Consider the following 12,260-nt stretch of genomic DNA (forward strand, 5'->3'; position numbering starts at 1 on the left):
ACTAGTCTTCAGTGAGTCAAACTTACGACCTCCTACATATGAATAAAAGACTTATGCTATTAAACCAAATAAAAAGTATGATGTTTCTTAGGATTTCAGGAAAACAGACTAAAACTTCATTACTCCAAATTCCAAATGAAATATATCAGGAATGAATTTTTCAGATGTGATACAATATATATTTCAATCTCCAATTTCGAATTATACCTGTAGGGAGCTAGCCTGGGACGTCCTTGGTAGAAAATTAAACTCAACTCTTCCAAACTTCCATCATTGATTGATTTACAGTTCACACACTAGCTCTACAATTTCTAACCTGTATTCTGTTAGAATCTCCTAACTTTCTATTAACTATGATTTTCACAAAAAGTCTAGTTTCTTACTTCCCTGCTACAATTGGTATCTACAATTAAATTCTAAGCTAACTTGCTAGGTTCAACATTTACATGACAGAAAAGTCATCATCAAGTCCATCTAGTTCTCCTTTTCCACTGTTTTGTTGGATGATCAAAACTGAGGTTTTGACTGAAAATTCAGAACCTGAAAGAACATCACCGATCGGACCCAACTCCGGACATTTCTGCCAGTCATTCATCCCAAATGTCAAAACTGTATTCACCCTTTCCCCTCTTCCCACTATAATAAGTGAGTACTGCCCATCCAATGTCATCAAGGTATTATAGGTCTCAGAAGAATTGGCAAGATGCTTCTCCATGTAAGCAACTTGCCCAATTGCAACATGTCTCTCGTAGAACTTAGCAAAGCACTCATCATCAAGCTTCATTTCCTCTTCTTGTAGAGCACGACTGACCTGATAATGGCTAGGTCTACTTGATGCATCCGAGCTACTGTCTACCAAAAATCTTAAGATGGTGAGTTTTACACCAGGATGTTGTGCTACATGACCGGCATAAGCAAGTGCTTCTCTATCATCTTTTCCACCAATGAAGATGACTGCCATATCGATAGAATGATCATGAGATCTTGATATTTTTTCAATCAGTCCAAAACCTCGGTCTACAAGAATTCCTACGGAGCATGGAGCATTTCTGAGGACCTGTTAATACTATAGTCATCAGTAACTGATTAATGGAAAGTAGAATATTCTAAAATACATATGTCCATAAAAGATTGCCAATATGTCCAGAAATGGTGAATATGCTTCAAAACTAGAGCAGATATTAAAAGCAGCACACCCTGCTATTTTTCACTTTTATGGTTTTTATTTAACAATGCCATAGTTACTAATTCTAATGGTGTATATGATACACACACACACACGTGTAAGTAAATTAAAGGTTGCATATATGACAGTATGTAATACAGCCTGCATGCTCAAAATATTACAAGATTAATTATCTGTGAATCAAAATCCAAACCAATCTAATTCTTAATCTGCTATTGTTAACAGGATTGTATGCTTATGCTTTAAGACAGAAACTAATCCACCTAGTTCCTGTTAGTGTTCTAATATATGCTTCTTCTTTTTTTAAGTACAGTTGTACCAACTGTAAATATGGAATCGTTCCAAATACGATCATGGTGCTAAAATTCTTGAACTGTTGTTTCTCGATACATCTTGGTATGCCCAAGTGACACATTGTTAAATGCAACTATGATTATTCTTTGTAGAATTTGTAGCTGTTTAGAAAATATCAAGTTTTGGGTGTACATTACCTTACGGTTCACATATCTGAAACCAGAATGGCCGCCATCTAATGTCCCATCTGCACCTTGTGTCTTGTGAAACGGCAATATGATGAGGGCCACCATCGAGTCCTCAGCCAAAATGCATATATCTTGGGGCATGCCATTGAAAGTCGAAAGTGCAAGCAATCGTCCAAGTGTAATACCAGTTTCATCCTCGTCGACATAGGCTTGAACTGCAGCAGTGACTTGATCTCTCCTGTCTGTGACTGCCTTGTCAGTCACAGTCATTGTGTTCACTCCTTCTTCTTTAACTAGTGTGGCTGCTATTTGGTCTGTGAGTTCTATCATGTCTGTTACAAATACCACGATTCCAGGGTCCGCTGTCCCTCTACATATCTCAATGAAGTTAATGGTTGTACGCAAATTTTGTGGCCCATGAAGGCATAGCAATATGCGGAGTTCGCTTGAAGGTTCAAGCAACTGAAGTGACATCCGATGAGTGGGTGCCCGTCTCCTTGCACGCTTAATAATTTGAGCCACAACTGATGGGGCGTGCACCACAGTAAAAAAAATAGCTATTACCATCACAGTGCTGGTTGAAGTAGTGGTTTTCCCATACTATAGTCGATCAAAAGCAAAGAAAAAAAACAAAGATCAGTATGGTTCAAAATGTGTCGGTACGTAGTATCAATATATGCATGAGAATGGATGCGGTATTTGATATTTATAAGTTATAACTACAATAATTCTTCTGTCATTTGGTTCAGTTTAAACATCCCTTAGTTCAGTTTAAACATTTCTTGGCCTAATGGATCAGAAATAATTCAATCAGTTTCTATTGACTCTGCATGTTCAGCTTCTTTTGCGAAGAACATTAATTGTTAATTTAGTTGGTCAAGTTATCTTTTATTCTTGTTCAAACAGAAATCTAGATTGAAACAAAAGCCGCATGCATTTCCTTTCAGTCCATGCAATTCGAAAGTACAAGAAATTTTTATGATAAACACAATTATAAAATTTTTATGATTGGATGAAGTGGCAAAGAGCATGAAGTTTAAACTGCGACATAACCTCAAGAATAAAAATGCCTGTGGCTCTCTGAGAAATTCTTGTATCAGAACACTTGGAAATTGGGCTAGGAAAAAAAAGGACATGAGATAAAAGCAGAGGTCACGTACTAACCGATTTTGCAGCAATAGCCAAGTATATATGAAAATGGCCTTTGGTAGTGAGAAGAAGCCCTAGTGCAACAGATTCAGGCCAGTTAAACCCCAACAGCGCTCCAGAGACCATTGTTCCAGCAACTTTTCCGATTGTTGCTATAGCAAAAACTATAAATAACCTTGCCCATGTCATCCAGTCAAGAGGTTGAAACTCCATAAAATAAGCTTCATACCCCATCCAAAAGAAAAATATGGGATAGAATATGGTACTTAACAAGTAATTGATCTTGCCTATTACCCACTTTGATACTCTTCCTTCCCTTGGTAGAAAGATTCCTGCCATAAATGCACTCAAAATAGCACTGTACCCCCAAAATGATGGGCAAGCCACAACAAAGGCCATGAAAGCCATAGAGAGGACTAGGTGTGAACCTTTGATGGGTTTGCCTTCGGGGTTTTCATTGTTGACCCAGTTCATGACGACTGGTGAAACAATGGCTGTAAAAATTGTCTGGACCAACAATGCAGCACCCATCTGAAGGGATCTGCGAACATTGGGCTTTTTATCTTCAACTTGAACAGGCCAAATGACATAGCCAAGGGAGAGGAGAAGAGTGGCTATAAAATCAGAATGCATTCCAGTAGCAATGACAAGCTGGCCTATGTCAGACTTGCCTATTTTGAGATTTGTTATCATACGTGTCAGTACAGGCGAAGCCGTGCTAGAGAGGACCATGGAGAGGGAGAGAGTGAAGTCAATCTTAAAACCGTCTGTATAGTTCAGAAATGGGGTTATTCCACAGGCTAGGGCGAATGTGAAGAGCATACCAGCATAGGCTACTTTCGCGTCTTTGGTTGGTGCTCTAACAAGCACATATGGATCCATTTCTATTCCCAGCACAAACATGTAGCCAATCATTCCAAAATCAACTATGTACTGCAATACTCGCTTTGATAGAGTATCGCGTATGAACCCTATGTTTCCGATGACTAGTCCTACCTGCATTACATAAGAGATAACAATTTAATCACAATAGCAGGCAGTGGATACTATCATAAAGAAAACAGCATCACAATTCAACACATTTCTTATTTAAAATGATTGCAAATGAACAATTTTGTGCTATAACGATGAAATGTAGTAGGATAGCAACTACAAGGAAACACTTTTGTGCTTTAAAACTTTTATGTAATGGAAAATTGCTTTAGTCCGATTGGTCTGATACAAAAATTCCCAGTAAATGGATCAAAATGGGATCGAGCAACTACAGATTACTATTCTGTTTTCGAACATGAGCTACAGATTACGCTAGAGGCTTAAAGTAAACAAAGAATACAAAACTGAAATAATGAATTACTCTACAATGCCAAAATGAGGCACCAATTTATCAAAGAGCGAGCAAAAGCATCCACATATGGTCTACTAGATTACGAAACACTCGAGACCGACAACAAGGAACTGAATCTCTTCATTAGGGTCAAATTTACTCATACTCAAAAGGATGAACAAAAGACTCGTACGTAGCCTTACAGAAGTGCTTGTGTTTTAGTAGGAGGTTAAGCGTACGTTGAAATCGATCACATAGCATGCCTGCACGGCTGCACTATGTCTCCAAGAAATGAACCTGAACTAACTAAAGCAGACCAATTAAGATCTCGGGTGCTTTACATAACTCAAGTTTCTGAGAGAACATTAACCCTAACACAACTCGTTTAAAATTTTCCCCATTTTCGATGAATAAAAGGGAAGCATATTAATGCCTGAAATGTATTGCCAGTGCTTGTCTATTATTAAACAAAAATTTGAAAGAAAAAAAAAAATAGAGAGAGAGACTCACAAAGGTATCAGAGGTAATGCGAGGCTGTGAATAGGGCCTTAGCAGGTAGTGCGAAAGATGACACAGGATATACATTAAGAAGAAACCTCCAACATGAAGGGCTACATCTGTGAAAAGTTTTTGTAACTGTAATGAGCATCCTTTAGGAATGTCAATTCTATCAACACTGTGAATTTTTTTGTTGCTCTCCTCCATTTTCTTCCTCTCTCTCTCTCTCTGCTCAATCCGCTTTGGTTTCTTCTTTGGGTTTTCTATTTCCCCAAAGATTTTTTTTTTCTTTCTTTTTCTTCCTTCTGTTGGTTTCAAAATTTTGCAAATGCTTTGTGCCACCATTGTTTGTCTGAACCTTGGCTTTTCGCAAGATGAGAGTTAGCGGCTCTTAATCAATTGCATTGTTTGAGGAGAAATTGAAGGAGAACTAGTAGAAATTGTTGGACTTTTAAAGAAATTATTGGGAACATTTTGTTTTTTGTTTTTTTTTTTAATTTCTTTTTCATTTGATGGCTAATGTGCCTAATTCTTTATTTTTCCGTTTCGGCCTATATTTCAAAAAAACTTTTTGTACTACTAGTCTTTTGACCAATGTCTTCGCATGGAGAAACAAAATCGCATAAGCAAAGGTATTTTTGTTCCTTCGTGTGATTTATTTACACCGATTTTATCTTCTTCTTTTTGTTTTAATCAAAATAAACAACTTCATTGATAACAAATTACAATCTTAAACATAATAGGGATGCTAATGCCACGTGTGCTATGCTATATCTTTGACAAGTATTATCTATACTATATCCAGTTTTAGCAAACCCGACCTAGGGTTTGAGCAGAGCGGCGACGGACCCTCTTCGGTGGCCGGCTGAGATCTAACACCGGCGAGATATAGGGCGGCACACGTCTTGGAGGGCAGATCGACGTCGGAGATTAAGAAGTCGAGGGTTGTGTGGACTGGTTTGGGCTGACAGCTTTTGCTTTCTTTCTCGGAGTCTTGACGAGAGCGATTGATCTTTGGACTAGGGGACTGGCGTCGGTGACTCTGGCTTGCAGATTATCGCTATTTATCCGGTTTCATCACTTGTTGGTGCAGTGCAGGGGTGTTTCAAGCTGAGTTTTTTGGCAGGTTTAGTGCTTTAGTTCTTTGACACTAGTGCCGATCGGAAATGATTTGTGGACAGGGAAGGCCGCCAGACGGGACGGCGGTGGTGCAGACTGTGGAGGCGACTCCTCTATTGGCTGGGGTTTGGAAAAGCTGGCCGCTGGAGCCATGGTCGAAGGGGAAGGCGCTGGAGGTCTTGACTGCGGTGGAGGCAAAGGAGCAGCGTGACTCTTCGATGCTGTTTGCTTGGGTTTGGGCCTGGGTCTATGGGCCTGGGCTCAAAATTTGAACTGATGGGGTAGGGGAGTCATCCTGCTAAGCAAGACTTGATTTGGGTTTGGGCCTAAGGGCTTGGGCTCAAATTAAGGAAATCTGGGCCCTAATGAATTAGGGAATTGAGCCTGTGTGATGTTGGATCAACTTCTATGAGTCTTCTATAACGTTTCTAGTATCTTGCTTGTACCACAATTGCATGATTGGCAAGTAGAGACTAGTTGAATGATTTCTTTTCCGTAGGAGGCGAGGTTTTTCATTCTTGTATAGGCTCGCTTAAATGTGAGCGTTCCAGAGATTTTAATGATCTGCTCTAGCTTAGATAGTTTAGTTCGGATTTTCTTGCCGAGTTTTGCTTATGTAAGTTATGGTAGACTCTAGCCTATTGGTTGTTGATCTAATGAAATCAACTTCTATTTCAAAAAAAAATTACAATCTTAAACAAGGGCAGAGCTACGAACCTAGTAGAAAAAAAACCTAAGGCCTCCGTCACTCCTTGCACTACACCAATGCCGGAAGCCTTCTATATATGGCAACACCTTCTGGCCTCCGAAATGCTTCAAGAAAATGTTCTAGTATAGAACTGCAGAGGGAATATCAACATAGAAACACAACGAGCCCTCATTCATGCGAGAAAACCAAGCTTCATATTTCTCACTGAATTCCTAGCACAGAAAGCCTTGATTGACTCGCTGACGATAAGATTAGGGTTTGTAGGTGGTTTCTGCGTACCACATGAAGAAGGTTCTCAGGGTCTTTCCCTCTTCTAGAATGATGAAACCAAGGTGGATCTTCGTACCTATTCTGCAAAACACATTGATGTTGTGACTGTAAGCCTGGAGTGGAATTATGGTGCTTTATAGGTGTGTATGACGTCGCTGCAAGAGGAGGTAGAGACAAAAAATGGAATCTCACTAAAACCCCAACTGCACATGATTGCTCATTACCTTGGTTGATTGGGAGATGTTATCGAGGTCATGTGCTATGAATACAAGTCTGGTGGTCCTCCTGGAGTTGCTGCAACAATGGCGAAGTCCAGAATTGCCATGTCACGGTGTGGCTTCATTGACATAGGTTTTGTGGGAAAAAGATACACATGGTTCAATAGATACACTAAAGAACGACTAGATCGAGGTGTCCAGACAACATGGCATTACAAATTTCTATTTAGTAAGGTTATCACCTTGAGCCCTTCTGAATCTGACACTGTCTGCTATATATGGATTAAGGCGAGGCTTGAAAGATTGCCGCAACGCAAACAAGTATAAAGATTTCGCTTTGAAGAATGTTGGTTTGGGATAGAAGAATGTAATACGATTATCCGAAAGGAGTAGTGTTGGGTCAGATTCCTAAACGGTCAAGACCTACCACTGGAAATGCTTTGCGTCAGCTAGGGCAGGAAATTGCTTGAACATGTCAAAGTTTAATGCAGTGGCACCAAGGTGATTTTGACAAGCAGAAGACTGAGATGAGAGTTATTCAGGAAAAGTTAAACAATCTCATGAGACAGCCTTACTCTCCTCTCTTGTTTGAAGAATAAAAAGCTTTGCATGTCAGGAATAGTCAATTACTAAAGGCAATGCTCTAAGGAAATTTGGCTAAAAGAAGGTGATCACAATGCGCTACTTTCCTGTGAAAGTAAGCAATTGAAGGGTCGAAATACTATCAAGGGTTTAACAGATGATCATGGAAATTGGCAAATTGGACCTCATGAAATACAACGACTGTTACTGTTATACTTTCAACATATTTCACCATTGTAGGCACTGACAATGATGCTTTGCAAGAAGTCATCGAGGCCACTCCTTATAAGGTTACAAATTATATGAATGTAGACCTATTAAAAAGTTTCTCAAATATGAGGAAATAAAAGCTGCCTTGTTCCAAATGCATCCTTCAAAAAGCTCTAGTTCAGATGGCATGTCTCCGTTCTTCTTCCAAAAGTATTGGGATGTGGTCAATCAAGATATGTGCCTTGCAATTTACTTGAAAAAGGTGAGTTGTGGCATGATTCCAATTTTGCACATTTGTGCTTGATACCAAAGCTAACGGACCCAAAAGATCCAACACTCTTTCTTCTTATTGCTCTCTGCAATGTCATATGCAGAATTAGCTTGAAGGTGGTTTCCAACAAATTTAAAATATGGTTGCAAGACACAATTTCTCCCTTGTAGAATGCCTACGTATACCAACTAGGTTAATCTCTGACAACACTTTGATGGAAAATGAGGCCGCACATTTCATGTACAAGCTTAGACAGCAAGAAATAAGTTTGTTTTCTCAGAAACTGGATATAAGTAAAGCTTATGAAAGATTGGAATGGCATTTTCTTCAAGCAATTTTAACAAAGCTAGGTTTTGCTCCTCAGTGGATACAGATGGTTATGAATGGTGTGATGTCGATGCGATACTCTATCTTGGTACAAGGAGAACCGACTCCACCAATTGTTCCAACTTGAGAAATAAGACAAGGTGATCCTCTATCATCTTATCTTTTTATTCTTTGTAGTGAAGGTTTGTCTACCCTAATCTCACAAGCTTTAGGCAACAATGTCATTCAAGGCCTTAAAATGTGCCCTCAAGCACCAACTATCCATCACCTCTTCTTTGCGGATGATAGCATTCATTATGGCACTGCTACAAATGAGAAGTGTGAGTAGTACAGAAGGTATGAAAGGGCATCTGGACAAAAGGTAAATTTCAAAAGAGTAGTGTGGTTTATAGCAATAATGTATATCAAAATAGGCAGTTGAAACTGGCTCCTATTCTAGAGGTTAAATGTGTGAAAGAGCATGATAGATATTTGGGGCTCCCCATGAGAGTTGGGAAATCAAAAACTGCAGTCTTTGAATACATTAAAGAGAAGCTCACTGAAAAAATTGTCAGTTGGAAAGCTAAAATCCTTAGTGCAACAGGTAAAGAAACTCTGATCAAAGTTGTTAAGCAAACTATGTCCCTTTATGCTATGAATTGTTATTTATTGTCTAAAGGATGTGATGACATTCATCAACTGTGTGCTTCTTTCTTTTGAGGGAATACTAATGAGATGAAGAAGAAGATCCACTGGAGAAGTTGGGGAAAATTGTATCTTACAAAGTTAAAGAATGGCATGGGCTTTAAAAATATTTATGCTCATAATCTAGCAAGACTTGCCAAGCAAGGGTGGAGACTTGCATCTAACACTAACTCATAAGTTGCTAGATTGTATAAAGCTAAATATCACCCTCATCGCTCATTTTGGGAAGTTGAATTAGGAGACTCTCCTCCCTCGTTTTGCTGGAGGAGTATCGTAATTGGAAGACCTGTGTTAAAAGCGTGTGGAGTTGCGTATTGATGATGACACCCATGTCAGAATTTAGAATGATACTGTCAAAAATATTTGGTCCAAAAACCTGTGCAGTGTGGTTTTGAACAAGTTTCAAAGCTTATTGACATGCACGCTAGACAATGTTCCTTGTTGCATGAACACTTGGATGTATGCTATTCATTTAAGCTGATCTTAAATTTCCTTTGGCAACTATTTAAAGTGACTATTTTTTTAATACATTATGCGGGGAGTTGAAGACATGGTCCGAAGCATGTAAAAGCCTTTTCAGTAAGATAATTTATAAATGCATTCAAATATTATTATAAATATAAAATCACTGTACAAAACAGAGTCCTTTTTATAATATAAAGTTAGTATTGAAAGAACTAAGCTTTGTTACTGATCCCATTGTTTCTATTTATAAGTTGGCTGGGTAAACAGTTTTTTCAAATAAAGAAAAGCCCTTTATGGTAAAAATTAGATCTGTGTGATTGATCCTGAAAGAAAAGCATCTTCCAGATGGATACAATTACCTCTGAATTAAATTTAAGAGAAGTCGTACTCTACTAGCTTTTAGCGAGTGCAGAATCATGAGAATTAGAAGTTAGAAAGATGCGGAGATGTGTCTGTGTGGTTTGAGTTAGTCGTAGAGCCTATTACTTCTACATCACTACATGAACAAGTAATTGAGTAAACAAAAAGAAACGGGTATATCAATTTGGTTTGTTGAACTGGGGGAAACTTTATTTCTGAAGATGCCATGTTATACTTGTATACCACTCCCTGCAGTTGCTCGTATTAGTTTTCAGGTTGATAGCAGAAGCAGTGAGGCTGAATGAGATACTGACTGCTATAGTATTGAATCATTGGGCTTCTCTCTCCCAAGCGAGTAGAGGCACCGAATAATAGACACTTGGCATTTCTCCTCGAGAGGGAGTGGCCTAATCTTCCTTGTTTTTTTTTTTTTGTTTTTTTTTTTCCTTCATCTCCAACCTGATGACTATCTAAGCTTCTTGATTGGTGTTACAAAGGCACCCACGTTGTAGTTTTTTCTGTGATTCTGGATTATTCCATAAGAGCTTCAACTGCTTTGCTTAGCTTACTGAAATAAACTGAGAGGTTTAAAATGCAGCTATTCAGGACCAATTTAAATCATTTGAAGAATTAACCAAGATAAGGGAGAGAGAATAACCAAAATAAACATATGAAACCAGAGTGTAGTTTAGACAATGTCAAAAGGGGAACAATTTGAACATCCAGCAATGTCTCAGAAACATAAGAAACAACTGAACTCCTAAATGTAAAAGAAGTTCCACTCACAGCCAACACGCCCAAACAGGTCTTCATTATTTTATGTTAAGGTTCCTATTGAGACTTCTGTGACCCTCTCCTTTTTCGCATTTTCTGTCCACTCTGTCCGCCAAGATGATCAACCTTCACCAATAAAAAATAGAAAGTCAGCTATACCACATTTAAGAACCAACTACCCGTTCTTGTAAGAGAGAGAGAGAGAGAGCACAAAGCATGTGCAATGAGAGGAACAGTAATGACAGATTTTACAGACTTATGAAATTGAACTTAATCCCTACCAATAATATTGCTAAATATATTACTTGAGCTTCTTTGACAAGACAGACATCACTAGAGTCCTTCGGTTCGAGAATAGAATGCACAGCCTCACAGAAAACATTAAGATTTTCAAGTGTCTTCTCCATCTCCACGCGCCTTTTGTACAGGTTAATGTCGCCCGATTCATCAGACAAACTTTTCTCTAGCCCATCCAACACCCTCTCTGTTTCTATCAGCTGCATTTCCTTATATTTCTTATATTCATCATATTGAACTTGCCTCCTGTTAAATATCTCTTTTACCTGCAAACAAAGCTTCAAGGTTCAGACTTAGAAACGCTGGTTTTCATTTGAAACATATCTGTACACGTTTAAAAATTCCTAAAGCAAATTTGGGATGAGATATTGCCGATAGAGTGACTAAAGTATAAACAATTCTAATACATCAACATATCAAACAGTGAAACTAGAGACAGACAATGCCACATCTGCAACAAGGATAAGTCTTACATTAGATTCAGACTGCTCCACACGCTTCAAGGCCCTGTTCAGAGCCTCGAGTACCTTTTCAGATTCAGATATTTGGATCGAATTACATAGTATTTGTCTTGTCAGGTCAGCTGCAGCTTTTGCTTTTGTCTGTTCCATCAGACTAAATTTGTCAGGTCACCGCTGTTTCTCACGCAATAGCTGCATCGTTTCCTCTTGGCATTCAATAATCTGCGGCAAGCATGCATCAGTTACTAAGTACTCAAGGGTGATGCTTATCACATATAATCAGATATAATCATAAACCTTGTTTTTAAGCTTCGAAACCTCTTCGTTGACATCCTGCTCCTACCTATTTAACCACCAAAAAAGCCATTAAAGGCATTAAAAGAACGAAACCATAGCCTGGACTCGATCGAAATTCCAATCGAAACCGCAAATTTAAAACGAAAAAGAGGGCATCTTACTTATTAGACGCTGATAAGAGAGACTGAAATCGGAAGTTTTGCTTTGTGCGACTGCGATGAGTTTGGGGGGTTCCTTTTGGTTTCACTGAAAAACCTAAATTGAACAAGAAACTGCTACTACGGCGCCGTTTCAATGGATATACACGACGAATACCTCGTTGTCCCTGATGGGAATTGACGCCCAGTTCTTGGCGTCTATCAGCTGATTCTCCTAAACTTGATGATATTGGGCGGGTACCAATCACTGGATTCGAGACCGCGTCGGGTTAGGAGGTGGCGGTCGCGGTGAGGAGTGTTTGGGATGGATGGGTGGCGATCAGAGGGATCGAGGAGTCCAAGGGTTGGTCGATGATGATGGGAGAGAAGCAAATAAGAGAGAATCGAGAAGAGGAAGCCCCGCCATGCAGACGCTGGGT

At 39.1% G+C, this 12,260-nt stretch overlaps 2 protein-coding genes across 4 annotated transcripts; both read right to left on the reverse strand.

Annotated features, from left to right (window-relative positions):
• Nucleotides 1–157: 157 nt before the first annotated feature.
• LOC112182294 (cation/H(+) antiporter 28) lies at nucleotides 158–5,012 on the reverse strand. Its single transcript, XM_024320731.2, has 4 exons — nucleotides 4,652–5,012; nucleotides 2,833–3,813; nucleotides 1,678–2,268; nucleotides 158–1,057 (listed from the first exon to the last, which is right to left on the reverse strand). Exons 1-4 carry the CDS (start codon nucleotides 4,982–4,984, stop codon nucleotides 443–445), a joined length of 2,520 nt encoding a protein of 839 aa, XP_024176499.2. The 5' UTR covers nucleotides 4,985–5,012; the 3' UTR covers nucleotides 158–442.
• A 5,276-nt stretch (nucleotides 5,013–10,288) lies between these two features.
• On the reverse strand, nucleotides 10,289–12,260 carry LOC121051078. Of its 3 annotated transcripts, XR_005805054.1 has the most exons (6): nucleotides 11,845–12,259; nucleotides 11,684–11,729; nucleotides 11,399–11,608; nucleotides 10,934–11,191; nucleotides 10,641–10,754; nucleotides 10,289–10,432 (listed from the first exon to the last, which is right to left on the reverse strand). XR_005805054.1 is itself a non-coding variant. In XM_040513003.1 (5 exons), exons 3-5 carry the CDS (start codon nucleotides 11,534–11,536, stop codon nucleotides 10,686–10,688), a joined length of 489 nt encoding a protein of 162 aa, XP_040368937.1. In that variant the 5' UTR covers nucleotides 11,537–11,608; nucleotides 11,684–11,729; nucleotides 11,845–12,260; the 3' UTR covers nucleotides 10,289–10,685. The 3 variants fall into 3 exon arrangements, 2 of the variants coding, with proteins under 2 accessions (XP_040368937.1, XP_040368938.1); XM_040513003.1 differs by having other exon boundaries at nucleotides 10,289–10,754; nucleotides 10,910–11,191; nucleotides 11,845–12,260; XM_040513004.1 differs by having other exon boundaries at nucleotides 10,289–10,754.

Source organism: Rosa chinensis, chromosome 1 (genome assembly GCF_002994745.2).
Source record: "Rosa chinensis cultivar Old Blush chromosome 1, RchiOBHm-V2, whole genome shotgun sequence".
NCBI classification, from domain to species: Eukaryota; Viridiplantae; Streptophyta; class Magnoliopsida; order Rosales; family Rosaceae; genus Rosa; species Rosa chinensis.

Excerpts from the sequence above, each read along its gene's own strand:
- LOC112182294 (XM_024320731.2), bottom strand. The coding sequence starts at position 4,984 with ATGGTGGCACAAAGCATTTGCAAAATTTTGAAACCAACAGAAGGAAGA. Across the intron at positions 2,269-2,832 it reads TGGCTATTGCTGCAAAATCG|TATGGGAAAACCACTACTTC; the intron begins GTTAGTACGTGA and ends GATCGACTATAG. Across the intron at positions 1,058-1,677 it reads TCAGATATGTGAACCGTAAG|GTCCTCAGAAATGCTCCATG; the intron begins GTAATGTACACC and ends TAGTATTAACAG.
- LOC121051078 (XM_040513003.1), bottom strand. The coding sequence starts at position 11,536 with ATGGAACAGACAAAAGCAAAAGCTGCAGCTGACCTGACAAGACAAATA. Across the intron at positions 11,192-11,398 it reads TGGAGCAGTCTGAATCTAAT|GTAAAAGAGATATTTAACAG; the intron begins GTAAGACTTATC and ends CTTTGTTTGCAG. Across the intron at positions 10,755-10,909 it reads TATATTTAGCAATATTATTG|GTTGATCATCTTGGCGGACA; the intron begins GTAGGGATTAAG and ends TTATTGGTGAAG.